The sequence below is a fragment of the Austrofundulus limnaeus genome, unplaced genomic scaffold (genome assembly GCF_001266775.1).
Source record: "Austrofundulus limnaeus strain Quisiro unplaced genomic scaffold, Austrofundulus_limnaeus-1.0 Scaffold22, whole genome shotgun sequence".
NCBI lineage: Eukaryota > Metazoa > Chordata > Actinopteri > Cyprinodontiformes > Rivulidae > Austrofundulus > Austrofundulus limnaeus.
Genome location: NW_013952424.1, coordinates 3,162,092 through 3,186,836, shown reverse-complemented (window position 1 = coordinate 3,186,836; position 24,745 = coordinate 3,162,092). Strand labels below are relative to the sequence as shown.

Here is a 24,745-nt window from a genome sequence, read left to right as displayed (position 1 = left end):
ATGGCACGGGAGGGGGAGGGGGGAGGCTCGTGGGGGGAGGCGGAGTCTCAGCAGTCCTGGCAGGGCCGCCATTTTTGCAAAGGGAAAAGAGACTGGTTTGAGGGGATCTAATTTCTAAAAAGTCGCCGTTGACTGGGGCTCAGTTTTATCGGTTACGAATTATTTAATTCTCACGTGCGCGTATAACGAAATTAACGCTTTTCCCGTTAATCTCGAGAGAACGCGATTATTACCAACATTTAAAGCTTGGCTGGGAATCCGCAGTGTGTGTGGACTGAAGTATTGTTTTGGTTGTGGAAGATGCGACTGGGGTCTTACCCAGGTCCCCTATTCGCTATTTAAATCTTCCAGAGTGGACTTGAAACGGTAAGTAAACTCTATTAAGCAGGCTTTATGAAGTGAGCGCAAAACCGACCTGGAGGGGTATTGTTGTCTTTAGTTAGCCACCTGCTAACGAAGTATCTGCTGAGTTTAACTTAACGAGCACCGTTTTTTTTTTATTCGGGTCTAATTGTGCCCTGGCCTTACCGTTCACATTTATTTAAACTAAAAACGCGAAACAAGTAATTAAACGGCACAAGGTTTCCAATGTTGGTAAGTCAGGAGATCAACATGCTAACTAGCGCATGCTACTAGCCCAAATTAGCTTGACAGACCAAATAGGGCTCGGACTTTCTGYTGGTTAATACACCAACAATCTCGTTTAAGTCATCGAGTAAACATCACACAGATATGCTCCTGGTTACACTGACTGCCATCCACGAGAGGGTAAATTAATCTAAACACCAATTTAAACCAGGGGGCAGCCTGACGTGGATCAGCCACAGTAAAGCCTTCATTCAGAAACAACAACAGATAATTGTCACTGGCGAGCTTCTTACAAACACCTGATTTAATGGTTTCCAAACGTTGACACATGCAAATATAAAGCAGGGGGGGGGTCACTTCAGTTTGATATGCTGACATTGCGGGCCATAATGCGCACGGTTTTATTCGCCCGTGTGAACATACACAAAAAAGGATATTTTACGAGGCTACTTTTCCCCATCACATCCTTTATAATTAATACTGTACATGCATAAACACAGATGCCAGTGATATAATGCAGATAGCTTATTTCGGCTTCATTTATCTGTCAACAAAAACGTCTCAGCGTGCAATTTGTGCACATCCTAAACTTGGTACTAGAATTTCAAACACTACACACCCTTCAGCCATGCATYGTAAGCCTGTTAGATGATTTGAAGATTTGATAAATGCCAGATAAGTTAGGGGATATCTTGTGTTTGTTGTAACGGTGCTACTGTAGCCAAACGGTTCGTTTAAAACAGATTATAAACTAGACTCCTTGGGAGCTGCTTCGCCCCTGCTTTGTATTATTTCCGTTTAGAGAAGTTTTATAACGCGGAACAACGAGCTTTTACGTTGCATGTAAACAGATTCGGGGAAAATGTTTAGTTTATGTCCCAGGCAGCCAAACCAGTTGTCAAAATAGCTAAAAAAAAAAATGCCTGGTTACACTACAGCTGTCTTAAAGGGACCTTTGCGAATTCGAGCTGAAACAAAAGAGCAACTCCAGAAGAATCAAACAGGAAACTCGGAACTTATTTTTGTGAACACTTCTGCGCGCTGGAATCAAAATGCTGCAACCCGTGGGGGGAGGGGAACTTCCATTTGGACATTTCGCCCTTCTCAATATGCCACTGTATTGGCAATCCTAGCCCCATTTAATGGTCCCGTTTGACCCAGCACGGCACGAATTACCGTATAAACGCGCAGTAGTTTGTTTCCCCCTCGAGTTGCTAGCTCACGGGGTTGTTGTCGTCGCATTTTCCTGCGTCTGACGACCCAGGCATTAATCCACTCCTGTCGTCTACGCATTATGCTGCTAGCTTCCGTTAGCTTGGACGGTGCATACCATGGGGGGTTATTTTTGGCTTCGGCTGGGCCTGAAATGACGATATTCTTTGCTTCGCCATGGTTTACTTTTTTCTCTCTCTCCCGCTTTCGTCTTAAGCGGTAAAAAAAAAATCAAAACAAAAACCAGTCGCGCTCTCGGACAATTTGTTCGCTTTCTCTCCCGAATGTCACTGCGTGTAGCCCCTCTCTGCTAACACTGCATTTCGAGAGGCTAATATTAGTGCCCGGCCTTTCACCGAATTGACTAGTGGTAACAACACAGAAACTGTACCGATAGAGTGACACTTGGTGTGTGAAATAGTTGATTAAATGCATTCTTGGGGGGGATTTTCTTCCCGTGGCGAGGCTCCCCGGGCTTACACGCCGTCCTGAGAAAAGCGCTCTGAAAATGGCGTCAGCAGCACCAGGCTGTTGTGGTAACATAATAGCAACGTTGTACCCTCCACACCCCTATCGGCAGGAATGACTGCAGCGCCGACATGCCCGCTGAGAAGCAACTACACAACACATGATTCCGTTTTATTTTAGTTCACCTCACAAAAACGTCGAAAGCGGCGAGATCTCATTTAGCTAGAAATCGCTTCATGATACGTTTTAGCGAGGATCACTGATGATGATGCTTTTCTCCTAAAACGGATTACAAAGCACCTCTGTAACATGCGTCATGGCTTATTGCCTGTGGTTTTATACTCCAGTGTGTGTTTTTGTCACTGAAATTTAATTTAATCTGACTGCGCTGTTCTGAGGACATGAGAGAAACGTTTCTTCTGAAGGAAAACCACAAAGGACCTCACCTGCATGTTTTCTTTTTTAACATGATTAGTTTATTTTCTCTTTTTGGCCTGCTGTGTTCAGTTTACTTTGCTAATTCAGTTGGGATAAGTTCAATTCACAAAACTGAATTTGAATATCAAAGTTAAAGGCTTTAGTGATGAACTTAAGAGCAATTTAACCAACACCAAGCATAAAGAGTAAATAATGTTTTTATATTATATAGCAGTGGTGTTATTATCCTGGTCCTCCAAGGCTGTTGTCCTGTTTGATTTACTTGTTTAATTTCTCCAATACACCTGATTCAAAGATTAAATTACCCCTTAAAGTACTGCAGAAGCTGGTTAGTTACTCATTAATTCAAATCAGGTGTGTAGGAACAGAGTAGACCTCTAAAACGCAGGATGGTGGCCCCTGAGGACCAGGATTGGACATCTTTGATATAAACATATGACATTTCACATATTAGTTTAGAAAATTGACTGTTTTTTTTATTTTAAATATAAAATTATAAAGATGATTATTAATCAGACAATATTGTCCTTTTTTATGTATAAAATCAACCCATGCCTGTAGGAAAATAAAGACAAAATTTAGTTTTTTTAGTGTACACAAAATAATCAGTGTTTGTTTTGTTTTCAGTGACATGAGTCGTTGACAAAATTGTCAGTCAGTTAGTATTATCGTTTTGATGGCCAAAAATTAATCGAGTGGGACAGAATAATGCGTGAATTGTTTTTAAATACATTGTAAGTTAACCATAGACTCATTAGTAACATATTAGAAATGAAAATGTTAAGGTAAGCATATTAAGACTGGCTTACAAAGCAGTTACACCTGTCCCCTTTCACTCTATGCCCTGTGGGGCAAAGTGTGGTTAATCAGTTTCCCYAAATGCCCTTTTCAAAAGTCTTTCTAAAAACAAATATATATATAACACATGATAATGTGAAATGTGGAATGTTTTGATGTTTCTCATTCATAACTGGGTATTACATATCAGATTTTTAATTTTTTTAGTTTACCTTGTAGCATCAACAAGATACCCAAGACTTTAATGAGTAGTAAACAGTTGTGTAATTCCTGTCAGTGTTTGTGTTGTATAGTGTTGTGAGATGTTCTTTGTTTTTTACACAGATATTTTATTTTCAGCAAGAAACTTGTGTTCAGACGTTCTTGGGAGTCTTCCCRTCCAACAGCATTGATAGCTCACCCACTTTTCTGGATAAATATTCCCACGACAAAGTTTTGACCAAACAAACAATAAGAAAAAGTTCGGTCCACACATTGTGGCTGGAACAAAATGATGTGATTTGTCACCAGCTTCAGGCTAAGAGAGAGAAATTCAGCCGTATGGTTAAARCTGTGGAATGAATAATGCAACACAAATGTTACAAAATTCCCAAATCAAATTGTGAGAGGAAATAAGCAAGAGGTTTTGAGTCGGTTTTGAGTCATCTAATAAAATTCAAAGGTTTCCATTAGATTTGTGTAAGAACCCTTTTGTGTCAATGTTCTCTTATTCACTACACATAATCCCAGGCCATCCTCGTAAAGAAGCCACAGCCTCTGTTCAATTTCTAATTATTTTTCCTTTTGTCTATTATAGAAGAACATGTAATGTTAAATTGGATCAATGTGTGCATTGTGGCTGTATGCTGGAGAATAGCTTGTCTTTGTTGTTCTGTGATGGAGAGTTGGCATGTAGTGCCTGTCTCTGCCTTAGAGACGAGGTGCACTGGCTGGAAGTGTAGATTCACAGCAGTCTCAGGTGACACAAATCTTTCCTCACCTTAACCCCCAAGACACACACTGGAAAACGTGCTATTAAAAAGCACATACTTTAATTTTTGTAAGTTTGATAGAACAAATAAAGAAGCCAGAAAAGTGTTAATAGGCATCTGGTTCACACTCACAAGACTGATGAAGCATATAGTTTTTTTTCTTATTCACAAAAACAAACCTCTTATCTCTGAAACAGTAGTAGTATTTTTWAAGTGTGTGTCTGTGCAGATACACCTCACCATGTGGGACATCGTAGCCGTTTCCCGGTCTCCAGTGATCTCACATGTGTGGTGCCCTGGCTCCAGAGACCCAGAGAGAAAGCTGAATGGTTCAGGAGCCCAGTCCTGTCACATGGCATCTCAACTGGGAAGAGAAGCCAGGGTTCAGGTGACCTGTTTTTTGTACTGCTAGCTGGGCCGAAACAGATCCCTCTTTAAAACTAGCAAGCTGTTTCCCCGACAGTTGGCTTTAGATCTGGTGCTGCTGAGGCTGCGGCCTTACTACACCTCTATAACCTCCCWGTTGCACCTAGGGTTACTGTAGGATTGTAACATACTGAAGAAGGGGCCGATTAAAGCAGGGATGTGGCATCAATGGTGGTGATGTAACAAAAGCAAWTCTGGCGTAAAATTGACCATAAACAGTGTTGTAATGYACCATGAGTGGCTTTTACTGTTCTTTCTCTCTGTGGGTCCTAAGTAGCCTCTCCCCTAGCCTCTCCCCATTTTTTCTGCGCACACATGGGCAAATAGCTCACATTRTAGTTGACTGTGGAGTGCATTCTTCAAATGCTGTAATTAGGTACAACTCCATATGTGCCTGTTTGTCAATCTACATGCACAGTAGCTTTCTCAGTCTAGTGGGCTGTGGGCATATCAAATCTCACATGTTCAGTCACACCAATAATGTTGGATGATGAAACCCCAGTCCAAACTGTTTACAGAAACTCACCCATGACCATACATAGCTTGTTGTGACTCTAAGGAGCAGCACCCGCGTTTTCCCGAACAGTGATTGCAAAGTACTGATAAGGAACTTTGTTTCTTGKACATTAACGTCCTCTTTTATAGTTTTAACAGTCAAAAAAAGTTATTCTTTCATTGTGTTGTTTTTTTATGTATTTAACCACAGTTTAAAATGAAAGGGCTCAACCACTTTCTTTCCTACARACATGCTGCCCATTAGAGTGCATGTTTTCCCAGTTATTTAGTATCCCTTTTGTCTAATAGGCAGACTGGGCTTTAGAGTCTGGGGTATTGCTTTGTTCGTGCTACAACATGTATTATTTTCCCATTGTGGCTACAGTTGCTTGTGTGGATGCTTGCATCCATATTCCCTGCTGTATTGATGTATGACTTCACCTTCAGGGTGGGGGTGGGGGGCTCTGGCAGTCGTGGGCAAACTGATTGATGAAGGGCAAGGCGAATGGAATGTGTCCCATGGTGGGTACACAATAGTGAGTAAAAAAAAGAGAGTCCCAAGCTCATGTTCTGTTGGGTCGAGCTTCCTGTGTATATGAATGTATTTGTGTAAAGTGCTTTAATAGTTTCTAAGCTGAGTCACTGCAGTCTGCTATGGAGAAGGTGTAAAGTCGCATTAGCTTGGCAGAGGTTGCTATGGGATCCAGTCGGAATCCCTTATTTCGTGTTGCTCCTCCCACTTATCTACAGACGTAATCTGCCTCGACCTGGCTGTGAAAGCAGGGATGAAAACACTCTTATATTATCCATGAGAAAAACAGAGAGGAAAGTTGTTTACTTTAGCGTTATATCCTAAATGTGATGGTTTGGGTTTTCCCTCGGTGCATCCACTGCAGTAATATCCTAAATCAAAATCTCCTCCTTACACACTAACGTGACTGTGTTCCCTCCATGAAAAAAAAAAGAGCCTGGGTTATGCTATGTGCTCCTCTCTGCCACCCAGAGTCCACCAAGGTCCTGACTGTGTAGCATCACAGTCAGACAGCCCCCTTGTACACCTCCCCCACCCCGCTGCCCTCTCAAATGGAGGAGCTTTGATAATTCATAAAGCTCTTTGTAGTGAGAATAACTTTGCAGAAATAAAACGTTTAGAAACTCCAAACCACTTCCATCTTGTGGTTTGTTTTACTATTAAATTCATTTTTGTACTTATTTTTGTATTTTTAGTTTTTTTCACTGTAGAGCTCACTCTGTGTGCTTGTCCCCCATTGTCCAACCCCCGCTGCTTGTCTCATATGTTTTTTATATCAGCTGTGGATTCAGTCAAAGGGGGTTTTAATATCTTATGGGCTTCTTGTGATTAGGAACTGTCTCTGCGGCACGCCCCTTCCCCTCTCCGCTCTGCGTTACTGTCTCAGGTTTATTTAGGAAGTGCACAGAGGAGGGAGAGAAATCAGCCAGGGCGGGGTGACTGGGCAAAGCAAGGGAAGGGAGGGGTGCTTTTTTTCCCCCCTTTTGGTTACGTTTTCTCCATGGTGATGGGTTGCTCTTCTAGAGGAAGTAGGAGGAGCAGGCAGAGGCAGTCACAGCACAGCTCAGTTTTAGTCAGGAATGTGGCCGACTGTTCTGTACTTGGTTTTATGTCTGACTTTTGTCGGTGTGGACTGTGTCGGACTTGAGCACATATTTTCGTTCAGAACCTCTTGAAAGGTCAGGAGGTTATCAGTTGCTATGGGATGAGAGGCTGTCTTGTGTTTGACCATGAGTTTGAGTGTGTACACTTCTTTTAAGTGACCATAGGACTTTGTAAGTGAAGTGCAAAAGTACATAAGCAGGGTTTCAGTTCAAATACAAATAAAACAGTGATGTTGCCCCAAATGGATGTGATTATCACTCACTAACACGTTTAGGGTTTTGCCCTTTTTTGTGTGTGTACATTTGTCAGATTTTAAAGAAACTCAAAACTAGTTTTAACACCTGCAACTGATTAAGTAATGGAATCAAACCAGTCAAAGATGGCCATCACAGCTGACTAAACTTAGACAACAAAATCTCGGCTAATTTGACAGATATTGATCAAAAATGTTGTGTGGTTTTGGCTGAGTATTGTCTGCAACACTTCCTTTAAGTGCTATACACAATGTTTTTGCATTATCTGTTGATGTTAACCCAGTTTGTTAGTAAATTCGCTCATGAACTGAACTACTGGATTTACTTTAATGAAACGCTCTGAAAGCTGGACTTTAGAGTCTGTAACTGAATACATTTGGGCTGTGTCCCAATCCAAGTGTTGCAGTCGATGTGGGGCACATTTGTCTGTCGTTTACATCACTGCACTGTTGGCTGTCCCAATTCGTAGTAAACAGTAAATCACTAGCTAATTGTAAACACAGTAAACAAACAAAATGACTAATCATTCTTACAGATACAGAGCTAAATCTATTGTGGTTGTCACTGAGAATCATGAATGCTATCACATCTTGCAAGCTCTCACAATATTGCATAAGACCATGCAAAATATTGTTTACTAGGTTCAATTCTCAGCATGAGGTGCTCTTAGTTAAATTTTCTGGCTTGAAGAATGGCGGGTGATAATGCATTCCTTCAAGGAGTCTTTAATGTTGTATCTGGAAAGCTGTTGATCAGTCACAGCACAGTTGCTGTGTGCCCACCCAGACAGGAAACAGATGGTGAATCACATTATGTCAAATGCAAATCGTAAAAGTTGTTTCCATTTTCTTAGTGTGCATAAAGGATTATTTAAGACTGGTTAACCGCTACCTTAAGTCAGTGTACAAACCTGTTTGCATAAGAGGGATTTTTTTACGTTTCACCATGTTTTGTTTGTATTTAATAAAAAAGGAAACATATGTTTACAGTACAAAAAAAAACAAGCTGCTTCGGAGTACAGATCATTTATTTTCTCCGCGCTGCATACATTGGGCCCTTCTGAGGGCTTAATACAGAAAGGGTCTGCATTGTTCAGTCCGTTTGGCAAGCTGCCCGACTGTTGTTTAAAACGAAGTCTTCTGGATATACATCGGCTTCTTTCACAAAAAGCTCGTCCAGTTATGTTGTTGAACGTGGTCGCTGCACACATAACCAGAGGGGAATTTGAAAGGGGATCGTATCCRAAGCCTCGCCTGACACTCAGGCTCACCAGTGTCTTGTTTCTCCTATTGTTTGGCCCTGGAGCTGACAGCTGTCATATCTGGAACTCTTGCTAGTTATTGCTCAGATGGTGTAAATTAGAATTCAAATGCAGCCAAATAACTGAGCATCTTATTTTTCTCACCATCAGAYGTGGCAGGAGTTTTGCTTCAGAGTMGCGTTCTAAACCTGGTCATGAAATTTAACGTTCCTCGAAAGCCACGCTGGGTAAATCTGCGTTTGTGGGAGTCTTTCAGAGGGCGCACTTAGCTGCATGCTTTCTTCTCAGAACCTCACTGACGAGTACAGACTAGCGTTCGTGTTCCCCTGCTCAATACCTGATCTATTCTTTATATCTATAACCTCCTCACACCCCGAGCTGTGATTTTGCGTTTTTGTTTAGCTGCTGTTTAATTGCATGAACAGGCGGAGGTGTGACCTTCAGCCTATTTTGTCTCAGCATCTGTCCCTCCCACTAATCCTGCTTATCAACAGAGCTCTCCGTATCAGGGACAGCAACACTGACACATATGCTCCTGTCTGGATTTACATCAGAAGCAAAACATGACTTAAAATATCCTTTGTGCTACTTCTAGTGCATTGTTTRTTAATATAGTACACAATTAGCTAAAGCTGCTTTTATCCACTTGTAACTATCCATTGTAACAGGCAGTCATCTTAGCAGAAACTTTCCTACAAATACAGCACGTGCACATTCAAATCCAGCACAGTTAAGTGTGGCTAAAATAGAACAGTCCTCCTCTGTCGAATTGGGGGGAAAAATGGCCTCTACGTTCCATTTTCCTCCCTCTGTTCTGGAAGTCTGGCTGCTGTGTTCTCTTGCTCCCCTCTGTGGGAGTTTTTTCACAGTGCAGCCCGATGCGTCCCTCTGGTCGCTTTAGTGCAGCTTCTCAGGACGTCACCCTAAAAAATCTTCCACCTCGTACTCCTTCACCCGCCAGGAACCTCAGCTCAGTCTCGTCAGATAAAGTGGGGAAATCCTGTCAGTTTTCTGACAAGTTATGAATCATGTGCTGGAAATACCCCACTCTCACTATGATTTGTAAATTCATGTTTCACATGCTGCAGTTTTTTTTTGTACATGAAATGATTAAAGTATTATAGTCATTATGTACTTATTTTGTCACTTAAATCCAGCTGATTTGTTTCTCCTTTTCCTTTTCATGTCCTTGCATTTTTAGGCCTTGTGGATGCACTTAGATGTCTGCAATGACTGCTGTGGCTGGCATGCCTCAGTGTTTTGGACTCCCTTTCTCTGGACTCAGTAGGACAAGAACTGATCAGCAGAGAACGTCATGAGCATAGTCATCCCAGTAGGGGTGGACACAGCAGACACCTCGTACCTGGACATGGCTGCAGGCTCAGAGTGAGTACCTCCAAGCCTTTTACTGTTCACACACTCACATCTCTGGTCTGTCTCTCCCCCACAAACTAAACATTCATTCTCAGTTTGACTCCACACCTTCTGACTGCTTCTGTTTTCATATCTCACCTATCTGTGGCGTCATTCACTTGCATTAAAAGCTGTTTATATAAAATTTATACTTTTTTATGCCTCAGCATGCCCTCTGTAAAATGGTTTGACTCTGGTCTAATGGACTGTCCGGTTTGGTGATTGATTGGAACTATTTCCTGTTACATGGACACACAGTGTTGAGCTTTTAACTAAATCTGCTCTCTCAGAACTGTTAACAAATCCACAGCGTGTTTGGCTTTTTAACGCTCTAAAGTAAAATCAAAACACCTAAAAATGTGACTTGAGCRTCTCCTTTCTGAAGCTGCAGCGTGATGTTTGCACATGTGTACACTGCATTCAGTCCGTGAAGCAGAAATGATGTTTGGAGCCATGGCAACAAGCTTCCTGTTGCCCCTCCTCTTCGTTTCCCATAGTCTTGTCAAGGACATTGCTGTGTTTTTTTTTTTTTTTTTCAGGTTGAATAAATTAAGCGAGATGTTCGCATATGACTAAAGAATAACAGACGTCATCTACTTACAGAGGGGCTTCTGTCTCTTTAAAGGAGGGCCAGCCCACCCTTTTTTTGCCTTCTCCAGAGCTGTTGCCCTGACAGCTTGAGTTGCTATGGTATCTGCCTCACTCCCCTCCCTCCATTTTGCACCGCGCATGGCTTTTTGCCATAGCCATTGCCCTGAGTGACAGGTGGTCCTCACACAGATATGGCRTCTTAAACGGTCCCAGTGCCCCCCCATCCCCCCGCCTCATATTTTGCAGAAGAGCCCCCTTTTGCCTCGACACTCCCCRAGTCTGAGTGCTCGCTGCAAATTTATGCAGAGGCAGATAGCCGGCTTGAAGGGGGGCTTTCACCGGCTGCTGCCCGGGTTCAGTCCAGACCAGAGAGACACAGCCGAGCTGGAGCCGTTCACACGCACGCTGCTCCGCCCACAATTTAAAGAGCGCCAGCTGAGTGTGGAGCAGGGACGGCTGGCTACTCACCAGAGAACAGCGCCAGTGCCGTTTTCACCTTCCCCAGAAGTCTGCAGCAGGATGACGAGCTGGGGGCGAATGCAGCGTATGTCCAAACTGACTGAACCTGGCGTTCACGCACTCGCCGTCAGAGCACGTTGTGTTTCCATAGCAGCAAGGACGTCTCCTCTGGAGTCGGCTCCATCTATGCTCCTGATTTCTCGATTTTTCTCTTTGCCGACCTTATCAAACGTTTACATTCTATCTATTTCTTTTTAAATCTTTAGGATATAGCACAGTTTTTAGCACACACCTGATAGAAACAAAGTTTGATTGAAACTTATTCACACACTTACTCATATTTTCAGACTCAAGCGTTAGGCAATATATGATTTTACTGGAGCATGATGATGACTGAATGTAAGCCTGCAACCCACCCTCAGTGTCTACTGACTCCTTTACACATTTCAGTAGTAGTGACATGAATGATCCAATCGCTTCACCTACATTATACACAAATTTACACAAATATGCTTTCTCTTTCACTCACCAAGCTGGCTTATCTGCATTTTTTTTCTGTCGCTCATAAAGTCGCTGCCTGTGAGTTTATCTCCTACGAATTGTTTGACCTAAAAAGTTCAACATAAGTTTAATCTAATATTAAACATCAATATAAAGTGTAGCTTTTCTCTAAATAAACTTCAAAGTGCAGCCCCCTCAACGTAGTTTTGAATACCTTTTTTTTAAATGTAACTTTTTGTGCACACAAGTCACATTATCTTGTGTGACAGTTGAGCTGTTGTGTGCGCACACACCCCGTTCTTTGGCACCGCCTCCAGACCTCATGCACACACTTACGTTTTCACTTTGACACTGAAGAGTTGAGCGTTAATACACAGGAAGTGTTGCACAGCACTCTTTCAGCGTGCAAGAAGAGCATTAGGGCTGAGAAGAGCTTACACAGGTATCGTAGCACTAAATTACCTTGGACTTGAGGGAGCGAGGAACAAGATTGCGAGACACGTGTTCAAATGTTTACCTATTTAAGATTAAACAGCCTTTTTTAATGATCCTTTTAGTCCTTTCACCATGCTGCTGTCAAAAACATGGCTTGTAAAATTAGTCACTTATTGAGTCTCACACTTGTGCCAGCATGGTCAGTTCAGAGGTTATTAATGCGTTTTTTATTCCAAAACTGGGACTTTTTATGTGAATTTTACCTTGTTTAATTCAACTTGCTGGAAGTTTTATACTTTTTTTTTGTCACAAACACAGCAGATAAAAATCATCCCATCACACGTACCCATGCTCTGTTTATTTTATTTGCTCGTGACTTTGGAGCGGTTTTCTGCACAACGCTGTTAAGAGAAGGGTGAAGTGTATTTTAACTTGACTGAACATGTGGACACYTTACACTGAAAGTTACTCTGCATGCTTCCCTCTTCTTTTCCTTCCACTCCTTCATACCTGACCATCTCGTCTCACGCCATCTGTTTTGCCAGTTCCATACCCTAGAATCACTTTCTCAGCAGCTGACAAATAGATTAATCGTACCATAATAAGGGTAGGTTAAACTGGTTCTATCGGCTGCGCTGTAATCTTGAGGAAAGTGGATCTACTGGTTTGGAATGAATAGGCTTGAAAAAAAAGTCTGTTTTTGTTTTTGTGTACGTGAGGCAGTAATGTTTCTGATAATGTAAGTTAAGTGACGAAACATCAATTTAGATTTTTATTTATGTTCAGTACAGTTGATGTGCTGTATTCAATCATTACAATGACCAGTTTCTCACTAATCTGCGTCTTTTGGAGACTACTTTGTGAAAGGTATCCTCAAAAGAGGGTCTCCRTGTCTTGAAATGTTCCGTGGGATTGTCAGTTTTCTGTTGCAGAGGCCTTGTTGCTTGTTTTTAAATATCCAAGACATTTATTCAACAAGTTTTCCATGAAAATAATCGCAAAGTCATCGTGACTGTCTTGAGCTCCTCTCAGTTTATTTTGTGTAATTTTTAGACCTCCTGCAGCTGTATTTTGACACTTTCACAGTGCTGACAAAACATTCAAAACTACAGCTCAAAAATATCCAGATTTAAAATCAGGCTGATGATGAATAACTATATAAACACCGGTCCAAATCTGCTCCAATTCATTTCAAAAGTGTACTGCAGTAGAATAAATAAGTGGAATAAATAATAATAAATGTGGTTGTGGATTTCATGGTGGGTATGATGGGGCAAAGATGGGTGACAAAATAATAAACATGGCATTTAGAGTAAAACTTTTCAGCTTCCAACTCTCAAGATATCTTTGGCAGAAACTTTGACCAAAACTATGACATCATTACCATTAAGATGTTTTTTGACTAACAATGTGTTTTAATGTCTCATAACAAACACAGCAAAAAAAAACCATTTAAAAATTATTTCTGGAAATCATCTTAAGGCCACAAACTTGATGTTTTGTAAACCGTAGTGGTGACCCCRACCCCAGCTTTGGGAACCACATGCCTAGAATTCAGTTTTGCAAGATGTTCGTGCAGAAATAAGAGGCACTTTTCACAAATAGGCCACACAAAATGCAGCCGTGCTTCTAGCTGGTTGTTTGGTCGCAAACACAAAGACTCACAACCAGAGCTCCCCTGCCAATCATGTCCATAGTGTCTTTTTGTGTTTGTTGAAGGGAAGCCATGCAGGGGTGACATGTAACCTCGTTATCGTGTTTTTCATTCTGCAATTTGTATTTTTCACCCTTGATTTTTTGTTTTGTTTTGTTTGTTTTTTTTTTGTTGCCCAACAGACCAGAATCGGTGGAGGCCAGCCCTGTGGTAGTGGAAAAGTCCAGCTACCCCCACCAGATTTACAGCAGCAGTTCTCACCATTCCCACAGTTACATTGGCCTGCCTTATGCTGTAAGTAAGCACGACTTGAGCTAATACAGTACATCGTTTAGTTTTCTCAGTAGACTGTGTCACCTCATGACAAGATAAGGACCAGTAAATGAAAGCTGTAGGTTTTATGTCAGGACATTAAAATCTTTTATCCTTTCTAAGAAAYTGAAAGAGAATATTGATTAATCAATCCTTTCCATCTCAGCCTGATGAAGAAATTCTTAGTCTTTACTGTTTGATGTAACAGCTGCAAGTAATGAAATTTTGTCTGTGGATTTATTAACTTTAATTTATAATTTGTCTGTGAAGTCGCAAAGAAATGAACCTCTCGTACACGGTCACTGTCAAATCTTCAGTACATCTTCTACTCCTTTTTAAGGACCATAATTATGGGGCGCGACCCCCACCTACGCCGCCGGCCTCCCCTCCACCCTCCATGCTGATCCGACAAGGAGAGGGGGGACTGTTTGTTTCAGGGGGACAGGATGAAGCATCCAGGGGCACCACCCTCAGCACCTCAGAAGATGGCAGCTACGGGGCTGACATCACTCGCTGCATCTGTGGCTTCACCCACGATGATGGCTACATGATCTGTTGTGACAAGTGCAGGTAAAATCCTGGCTGAGCACGATTATCGCAAGTGTCAACTTGTGTTCCCTTCAGATTTTTTTCCTCCAAACGTTATCATATGTTGTATTTGTGCTCAGTAATTATTGTCTTATTGAACCTCTTTGGCCTGAATGGGTTTAAAAAGAGTTTATTAACAGCCTTGTGTTGTTTTTCCTAGTGCCTGGCAGCACATAGACTGCATGGGCATTGACAGGCAGAACATTCCTGAAACCTACCTGTGTGAACGGTGCCAACCACGACATCTGGATAGAGAGAGAGCCATCCTGCTTCAGACCAGGAAAAGAGAGTGCCTATCCGGTGAGCAAATGTGCACTTACACAACATAAAATCTATACAAGTGGCTTCAATTGTAATTCAAAAAACAGGATAGAAACCCCCAGAGTAGGTTGTCCTTTTGAAAGCCACATTTCTCAGTGTGAGTTGTACTAAAGGTTTTCTTCGATACCTCACTGATACAGGTTTCAGTTCTGCTTCTTGTTTCCTTGCTGCAGTAAATGGTCAGCTTATTGGTGAGCATTGCAGGTTGTAAGTTGTGTCAGGGTGATGCCTCTTCCTCCTGCAAAAAACATCAAGCTAGATGTTTTTTTTTTCTGTCCTAATTTAAATGTGGGCCATAGTGACACCTGCTGGGCAAAGATCAAACTACAGTTTTATGTTTTGGTTCATCTCTCATCAAACCTCAGCTTGCTGCAGCATTTATTTAGTTTGGTATCAGCGCTGTCTCCTAATAGCTTACTTGCTTCATCAGATGGGGACACCAGTGCTACAGAGAGTGGAGATGAGGTTCCGTTAGAGCTCTACTCCACCTTCCAACACACGCCTACCACCATCACCCTGACTACTGGGCGCCTTGGCAATAAGCAGGCTGACAAGAAGCGCAAAAAAAGTGGCGATAAAGAACCGCCAGCATCCTCTGCCCGTGCAAAAAAGGTCAGTTTTGACTCATTCAATCATAACAATAGTTCATTTTTATTGTCCCTGAAGCTATTTTTACATCAGGTTTTATTGCTTTCTGTGCAGGCCTTCAGAGAGGGATCCAGAAAGTCCTCAAGAGTGAAGGTAAACTGGAAGACCAAGTCCTTCGAAGATCTCCCATTAAAGATCTCAGCTTAAACATGAACTGTTTTGTTTTTGTTTGTTTTTTTCCAGGGTGCAGCTCCGGAGCAGGAGCCAGCAGAGCACCCGTCTCTGTGGGAGAATAAAATCAAGACGTGGATGGAGCGTTACGAGGAGGCCAGCAGCAATCAGTACAGCGAAGACGTTCAGGTCCTGTTGCGTGTTAAAGAGCAAGGCGACGGCAAGAGCCTGGCGTACAACACACACCCAGCTTCTTTTAAACCTCCAGTGGAGGTAGAAACCTTCAACCTCAACCCTTAAACAAGCATATTTACCGTTTTTRTTCATGTTTTACTGAACTTGGTCAGAATTATGGTTGTATTTACAGTTTTTTTTTTGTGTGTGTGTTTATCATTTTATCAGTGCCTGTCCAGGGTTTTTGCTTATGCCATCTTTTTTTTTAATATTCAGAGTCAAGTTCAAAAGAACAAGAAAATCCTCAAGGCGGTGCGAGACTTGGCCCCAGACTCCCTCATCATCGAATACAGGGGAAAGTTTATGCTTCGACAGCAGTTCGAGGCCAACGGATACTTTTTCAAGAGGTCAGGGCGCCTGTCGGAAACAGCTTTTTTATCTGTGCATTTTTGCTTTCTATTTTCTTCTCTCTGAAAAAGTTAAATAGGAACACACGATGTAATGGTGGCATATTACGCAAACTGTTTCCTAATTATACGTTGACCTCCTTTTCTTCTTTACAGGCCGTACCCATTTGTGTTATTCTACTCGAAATTTGACGGAGTGGAGATGTGCGTAGATGCTCGCAGCTTTGGCAACGAAGCGCGTTTCATCCGTCGCTCTTGCACCCCAAATTCTGAAGTATGTGAACACGCCAACACTGTTGTCATTCAGCTGAACGTAAGGCGCTGTGTTTTATAATAATCCATTGCTCTGACCCTCTCAGGTTCGGCACGTTATTGAGGATGGAATGCTACATTTATACATTTACTCACTGCGGCCCATCCCCAAAGGCACAGAGATCACAATTGGTTTTGATTTCGACTATGGCAACTGGTGAGTTAAAGTCGTAAACTAAATGTTACTGTATTCCCTCTCTACACTCAATCCCCTTCTAATTGTTATTGATTATTTTGTAGTAAATACAAAGTAGACTGTGCGTGCGTGAAGGGGAACCAGGAATGCCCGGTGCTGAAGCACAACCAAGAGCCCACTGAGAACCTGAGCTCCGGAGTCAGACGCAGAGGGAGCCGCAAAGACTCGGTTCGGGATGACCCGGCCCAGAACCAGAACTTGGCTTTGGACGGAGAGGGGAAGGGCAAAAGCTTAGGAGACGGCAAACAGAGGAAACTCTCGCCGCTTCGCCTCTCCATCTCAAACAACCAGGTAAGTTTCTTCATATAACTCAWAATAAACCCATCTTTTATTGACTCTTTACAAACACCATCACCTTCACACTCCATTCAGTTTTGTTTGTAGAATAACCTTTGCATGTGTTTTTCCCATCGTTACTCACTTTTTTAATCCTATTTAGTTCTCTGTATTTTTTTCACTGTCCTCCCTGTATGCATTCAAGTTTGTCCCTCTATTCTACAAAACTTGGTGCCAAAATCCAGATTTTTAATCCCACAGGACACTTCGTTGTCACTTTTCTGATGGTGTTTGTGGTTTGGCTTTGCTCTGGAAAAACGGAACAGCTGAAAACCTCTATTTTAACTTGTCACAAGTACTTATGAAGATGACTCGTTTGGAAGGTTAAATTCAGACACAGTGTTTGATTTGCTTTGTAAGGAGCTAGTTTCAGGAATGAAGGTGTTTCCTCAGTGTTGTCAAACGTCTGTGGAGTAGAACAGATTACCTAAAATGCTTTGTTTATTTAGTATTAGTTCTATAAAAGCACAGTTTGAGGGGTTTGTTGAATCAAATACAATATTTGTTCTAAAAGATTTCTAAGCAGATTTCAAGCAGGCGTTTGTGTTCAGACCATTAAGGATGATAGCAGCTCACCCCCTTGTATCCTCGAAGAATTCTCCCCTCAGCATCTTCCCTTCTCCCCCCTCACACTTTTCACCTCTCCTCAACTTTCCCCTGTTCCCCTCTAGTCTGTAATCAGACTGAATGATGAAAGTGCCACACTCGGCTCTCCCCTCCTCTTACAGGATCCTGAGTTATTTGAGGATCTAGAAGACAAAACCTCCATTAGCAATGAAGTAGAGATGGAGTCAGAGGAGCAGATTGCAGAGAGGAGGAGGAAGATGGTAAGTGTACTAAGTTAGGGGCTACAGCTTTTTTTTCTTTTGCTTTGCAGCCACCCTGCAGAAAAAGAAAAATCAAACTTAAAAAAAAAAGAAAATCAAATCCTGTTCGTCTTGGTGCCGACTTAAATACCTGTCTGCTGAAGGCTTGGATTGGAGCGGTTTTTCTCTTCTTCTCTCCCATCAATCTAGCCTCCTCTTCATCATTCATCACTGCTAGGCTTCCCACCACCTGTTGCTGTTTTGCTCTTTTTTTGTATTTATATTTCCATCCTTTTAGTTTTGACTAATTTYCCTCACCGCTCTGTCACTTTGTGCTCGTTTGTCATGAAGCAGCCATCATTTTATGTTTTTCTCCTTTTCACAGACCTGCAGAGTGATGTTCTTGTAAAAAACAAATAAAATTTTTAAAAAAAGCACCTCCTATCACCGAGAGCGAAACCCATTTAATGTTTCGACGTGAGCTCARACAGCCTCTCAACGTACATTACAGTTTCAGCACAGCTCTCTTCTAACCTTCACTGCACACTGAAATGGCCCAGTACGAGCCGCTCTCCTCTCCCTCTGCCAAACGGCCTCACGTCCTCGAGAGATGGGATGGTGCACACAGATGAGCACGATGCACAGACACACACACACACGCTCTGGAAATTACCCCGCAGTCGGCTTTCATTTTTACACAGTGGATCCGAGGTGTAAAGTGCTTACTCATCTCTGGGCGACACACAGTTCTGCTAATTAGCTACAGAAAGACAGATAGCTGACAGGAGGGAGGCTGCAGAGCGTGGAGCCTTGTTGTCAGGGCCGTATTGACTCTGGGAGATCCAATAAGCTGCCTTCTGTGCAGCGGATTCAGAAAGGAGTTCTGGTGCCGAAGTAAAGAATCCACACACTGACGGTCACCAACACAGAAGATTATTGTGGATGCTGTAAATCCAGGCTGCAACAAGGTGCAGGGCAGATAACGGGTGACTGTTGGCTCCGTATTTTTGCACAATTTAGAGCTATTATTTTAAACCGGTATTGTYCTGTAAATTGGACATGCAGCCTAATTGTTGTTTTTGTTACTRGGTGTCCTGATTTACTGTTTGAGTTGCCAAATTTCCTTCATGTGATTATGAGTTAAGTTTGCGTTACTTCATAAACACACAGCAGGATTATAACATGGTCTAAAGTTAGCTTGTAAATGGGTAGAAGCTAGGGCTGCACTATATTGGAAAAAACTAACATTATGATATTTTTTCTAACTCAATAAAAAAAGAGGAATTTTCAACAAGTATGTTTTTATCTGTATTTGAGAGTTATTGTTATTTTTTTATTGCTTGCTTTTATTGTGCTGGGAGCTGAGTACAAGTTTCCTTCTATCATAACGTATTTTACCAATAAACAWAGCTAACGTGTTGCCTCTGTGTTCAGCTTAGTTTCTGTTTTTGTCACGCTAAATATTAGCATTCAAGCTAAACCTGATTTTAACGCTTTTTCTCCTCGTTTTTGCCAAGATCCTCGTCGTCTTCCTCCACAGTTCTCAAAAAAAGGCTGCCATTATTGTCCTGGAAGCTTTACAACAAAATGAAAGTGTTGCTTTTTGTTTGCCGCAGACACTCGCTTCTGTCAAAATAAAAGCCGTAACATACAAACATTTAGTGAAGTTACTTCTGGTTAATTTGCCTGCTACAGGACCTGTGATGTGCGATGATGCAGGTGCAGCTAGTAGGAGCTTGTTATAGAAAAAGCACTGCAGTGATTACTGTTCCAGCTGAAAATAATTTATTTATTATWTAAGGCGGTTGGAGGATGTGGGGAACTCTTGTCTTATTTTGTCTATAAAGTATACAAAWTATTAGAATGGTGATAATTAGAATATTTTGTTGATATTAACTCGGACAAGTGTTTTGTAAAAAATTAAAAAGTTGAAGAACTTTGCAGGATTGTGTTTAGAATTATTTGTGCTTTATTTCATAGAAGTTGTAGAAACAGTCAGTGTGGAAAAACTGGGCTTCTGAGAATTAGAGTTTGAAATTGGGGAAAATCATTCCTTGTAAATAAGTATTTTATCAGGCTAAAGCTGGTGCAACGGGTTCTTCTTTTTTTTTTTGTTGCTCCTTCCTCCACCTGTCTGCATTCGCACCTTCGCTACATTAGAGCCGCTTGTCGCTGCGCGGGCCTCGCCATCTTCCATCGCCTCCTTCTAGACTAACGATTAYGCACGTCTCTTCATCCCTTCCTCCCAACTCCGCACCTGACCCTCTGTAGACACGAGAGGAGAGGAAGATGGAGGCCATCCTTCAAGCGTTCGCYCGAATGGAGAAGAGAGAGAAGCGCAGGGAGCAGGCCCTGGAGCGGATCGGCACGAAGACAGAAGTGGGAGCCCGCAGCGACATAAAAGAGGAACCTCCCTCCACGCCGGAAACAGCAGATTCTCCRGCTGTCATGCAGGTGAGGACTCTGTCAAAACACATGAAACATGATGTTCTGCCAGAGCGTGTGACTTACAAAGTTGTGTTTTCCAGCCACCGCTTGAAATAAAGGAGGAGCCGGGCCTGAAGCCAGCCAAGGTGAAGCCGTCACGGAACAGGAAGAGTTTCTCAAGAAGCCGGACTCACATCGGCCAGCAGCGGCGGCGAGCACGCACCATCAGCACCTGTTCCGACCTGACTCCCAGCTCTCCGGCTGAACCCGTGGAGCCTCTGAGCAGTGAAGCACCCGAAGGAGAGAGCCCTTTAGCGCCAGAGCCAGACACCCTCGTGTCACACGTCCCGGACAGCAGCCCCCCACACAGCAGCTCGCCGGCTCCTGACAGGAACCGCCCGGGGAGCAAGAACTTCAAAACAAAAAAGGTACAAAAATGAGCTTCGACGAACCGAAAGGAGAGATTTGTTTGATGGAAAATTAGATCCTTAACGTATTAACTCTCTCCYCAAACCAGATTGTCGTGAGTGAGTGGGTGGGAGAGAAGCAGCAGGACCGGGGCGCGGTACGGACCCCCGAACCAGCCCCCGAGAGGCCGCTGAGAATAAGCAGCGACCCCGAAGTGCTCGCCACTCAGCTGAACGCCTTACCAGGCATGACCTGCTCCCCGCAGGTTTACAGCACGCCCAAACACTACGTCCGCTTCTCGTCCCCCTTCCTGGCCAACCGCAGCCCCACCACTCCCGGAGTCCCCACCGGGAGGCGGCGCTCTCGAGAGCTGCCGGAGACGCCGCCGACAACCGGCTCCTGCAAGAAGGTACCSGCTGACGCTTTGTGAGTGTTGTTGAAATCAAATGTAGATTTAAAATGTTACTAAGATGGTGTGCATGTTTTTTTGTTTGTTGTTTTCCTCAGCGATGGTTGAAGCAGGCCTTAGAGGAGGAGGGGTCCACCAGTCCAGCCAGACGCTCCAGCATCCTGATGTCCAGTGACGGCCCCCTCAGCCCCTCCATTAACGGTGACTCAGACAGTCCTGTACTCTACAACGGCACTTGTTCCATACCAGGTGCGTCTTTGTCATACTCTATCCTGTATAATAATGTGAATGATTATAAAGCTTTAATAGTTCAATTTAGTTTAGCTTCTATTTCCATTTCCAGGCACACAAGTGACAGAATGCATGTTTTTGTTTCCTTCAGAGTTGCCCACCCCTTTGAAAAAGCGCAGATTGAGCCCCTTAGACGCCTGCATATCTGAGAGCTCGACGCCCTACGGTTCCCCCTGTGCCACGCCCACCCGGGTGGATCAGTCCGAGGCGCCCGGAACGCCCGCCTTACTGACCACCCCGCCTCGGCCCCGAACAGAGGAGCCGAGTACAGAGCCCCTGCCCAGCACCCCAACAAACACACTTAGTGCACCTCAGGAGGTAAAGTTGTCTTTAGCATTTCTTCTCATTCTGTTTTTTATTTATTTATTTATTTATTTATTTATTTATTGTATGAAGGGAAAAAGGTAATTATATTTTTTTCTTACAGAATGAATCTTCAGAAGAAAATTCACCAGAGGTCATCCGGAAACCATGTTTGCAAGAGGTGGGCTGGGCATTGTACTTTAATTTCTTTTAGTATTTGTTTTATCCCTTTATGTCAATTAGTTTAGGTTTACTATTGAAAGATTAAGAGTTTAAAAACAGAAAACATTAGGATTAATTCATGTTTAATGGTACTTTCTGACACATTTGAAGAGTTTCAGCCTTTAAAATTTGTAGTTATCACACATAAAATACTATAATGATAAGGTTTTGATCTGAGGTTGCTYCTTTCCTTCCATCCTAGGCCGATCRTCCTCCTTCGTTGGTTTCCTCTCCCTGCATCAGAGCTCCCGCTGCAGACGTACTCTCTACAGAAGTCAAAGTCCCTGTTTCAGAGAGTCCACAGCTTCCAGCTCCAGACTTGGTGGACCCCGAGGAGGACCGAACAGATGGCGGGGTCATAGAAAGTCCAAGCGAGGCGTCTTTAAATACAGAAACGTGTGCTTCCTCTTACTCCGGGTGGATCAAAAGCCCGGACAGAGGCCCGACTGGACCAGCTGGCCTGAACTTTTCTCCAGTCAACTCAAACTTAAGGGACCTCACCCCCTCCCACACCCTGGAGCCCCTGGCAGCTCCCTTTAGGCCCGAGCCCTCAGCAGGGCCCTCCACAGGAACGGGGTCACTGGCTGGCTCACAGCCTCCGTTCGGCGACACCCAGGGGCCGATCTTCTACCCCTGCTCTGACGAGGGGCCCGTGCTGGCCRTGTCACGCTCGCTGAACGGGGACGGCAGCGGGGATGGGGGGTCGGCACAGAACCCTCCACAAAAGAAAAAGGTGAGGATCTATTCTGACCTTTGCATCTTCGTAAAAATGTTTGTACTTTATATCGTTTATGTTTCTATTTGTTTTAGTAAATATAGCAACTAAAGTGGGTTAGCTGTTCAAACGCTGCCCTCTACTGTTTTAACGTAGTTTAGCATTTTGATCTTAAGTCAGATTGGAGCTCAGTGTCAGCTTGTGTTTAAAGGAGACCAATTATGGGTCCTAGAAATTTTTATGGTAAGTCTGTGGGCTATCCAGACCATGTTCATTCAATTTAATGCACAAAATAATTCTCAGATAATAAAATTTCCCATTTTCTAGTTCTGCCTGCTCTGACTTCMGTTCAGAAGAGCTGTTTATGTTAATGAGCTCTGTTGGTAACGCCCTCCAAAAATCTGTTACATTAACTCCGCCCTCCAAAGCCAGCGTTTAYGTTAGCATGGCTAATAATAGCAGAAGCTCCATTGTACAACCATATGAGACCCAGAGGCAGAGTTGTGGTCGCAGCTTCTTTTTTTCCTCCCTCCTCTGCTCTGCGCTCACTCTGCATGCTGTTACCAGAGCAGGGAGCAGCAGCGGTCAAAATACCTCAGAAACTCGAWCAAATAGGCTTTAACAAGGCTTTAATAAGCTAAACAATAGAAGTACATGAGAAAACGTGTTCATAACGAATGAAAATAAATAAATAATTAAATTGTGTCCGTGCTGGTCTCAAACCCTGGTCTCCCACTCTCTGGTCCTACACTCTACCCATTRCCCTATTGGAGGCTTGTTGTGAAATGAGCTGTGCATTACACAACAACAACAGTGACAGCTATTTATACTGAGGAAGTGGAGCCTCACCCGGGGGTTGCTAGATAAGGAACTGAACGCAGGTTCCGGTGGGTTGTCATACGGCTTGTGACATCACAAAATGACGGAAGTATAAAACTTGTCTTTAATATACATTAAAAATACATTTACGTACAGTAAATATGCCCCTGGGTGCATTTTTTTGGTCCTAGGACTGTTTTTTTAAGAAGTACATACCCAAAGTTGAGTAAAAAAAAACTTTAAAAAGTGAATTTTGCATAATAGGTCCCCTTTAAATCTTTTCAGTTTACTTGCACTGATTACAAATCCAGCTGTAAACGTTGAAATGACCATAAAGTTGTTGTCCTCAGGTTTCCCTGCTGGAGTATCGCAAGCGACAGCGAGAAGCTCGCCGCAGTGGCTCCAAGACCGAGTGCAGCTCCCCCGTTTCCACCGTGCCGCCTTTGACCGTGGACGTCTTCCCCGTGACTCTAGAACCGCCCAGCGAGCCCCCTGTACCCCCTGTACCCCCTGCTCCCCCAGCTCCCRTCAACACCCCGGTGAAGGAGCCTCAGACGAGCGAGGAGAGGGAGGGAGTCGGAGAGAAGGAGGGAGGAGATGGGCAGTGGTACGAGCCATCAGAGGAAACATTTTAGTAACTTTTACTCTGTTAAATGGATTTATTCAATTGTTTACTGTGTTTTTTTTTTTTTAGGACGTCGTCAACTTCTGTAGAACAGGCGAGGGAGCGCGGGTATCACAGAGCTCTGCTGCTCAGCAAAGACAAAGACACAGGTGAGGATAAAGATGAACCAGAACAGGAGCCGTTCAGCCGTCGACACATTTTCATGATTTTGTGTTTTTCTTATAGATGGTGAGACGGAAGGAGAGACGACTGCAGTGAGAGAGTGTGCATCGCCAAGTCTCCAGAAAACCCCCACCCACACAGTGAGCAGACCTGAACCCACCCTGGTGAATTTTGTTCTATTTTTTTAAGTGAAACTAATTTGTGCAATTGTCCCTCTCAGCCCTGCTCTCCTGGTGGCCCTGCTCAGCCTTCCAGTCGACCGGTGGTGGAAGACGACAGCGACGGTCAAGCTTGGGTGGCAAACTCGATCAACAAGCACCCAGGACCCAAACCTGCCCCCGTTACCCCCACAAAGTTGCACCCCACCCCGCTGCCCTCCTCTCCTGTCCATTACCCAGGCCCCTCCCTCCTCCACTCCCCCAAACCTCAGCCTCAGGGGTCGCCCTACCGCAGCCAGAGGGCGCTGTTCTCAACCCCACCTCAAACCCAGCCTCAGGCTCAGCCGGGCCCCGCCCCCTTCCCCCAGTACACGGCCCAGAGCGCGCCCCCACCG

General features: G+C 43.5%; 1 protein-coding gene across 1 annotated transcript in view; it reads left to right on the top strand.

Moving 5' to 3' along the window:
- Positions 1 to 37: 37 nt before the first annotated feature.
- The window catches only part of kmt2e (lysine (K)-specific methyltransferase 2E), a gene marked incomplete in the record, with an annotated part of 26,596 nt that continues 1,888 nt past the window's right edge, over positions 38 to 24,745 (top strand). Inside the window, 24 exon segments of the mRNA XM_014004262.1 lie at positions 38 to 366; positions 9,749 to 9,933; positions 13,783 to 13,894; positions 14,253 to 14,482; positions 14,661 to 14,800; positions 15,252 to 15,433; positions 15,524 to 15,562; positions 15,653 to 15,853; positions 16,031 to 16,161; positions 16,318 to 16,435; positions 16,521 to 16,630; positions 16,714 to 16,960; positions 17,734 to 17,832; positions 20,083 to 20,265; positions 20,340 to 20,666; positions 20,756 to 21,055; positions 21,154 to 21,304; positions 21,438 to 21,664; positions 21,774 to 21,830; positions 22,074 to 22,604; positions 23,756 to 24,012; positions 24,100 to 24,179; positions 24,256 to 24,332; positions 24,413 to 24,745. Coding sequence (XP_013859716.1) covers positions 9,863 to 9,933; positions 13,783 to 13,894; positions 14,253 to 14,482; positions 14,661 to 14,800; positions 15,252 to 15,433; positions 15,524 to 15,562; positions 15,653 to 15,853; positions 16,031 to 16,161; positions 16,318 to 16,435; positions 16,521 to 16,630; positions 16,714 to 16,960; positions 17,734 to 17,832; positions 20,083 to 20,265; positions 20,340 to 20,666; positions 20,756 to 21,055; positions 21,154 to 21,304; positions 21,438 to 21,664; positions 21,774 to 21,830; positions 22,074 to 22,604; positions 23,756 to 24,012; positions 24,100 to 24,179; positions 24,256 to 24,332; positions 24,413 to 24,745 — 4,203 coding nt within the window.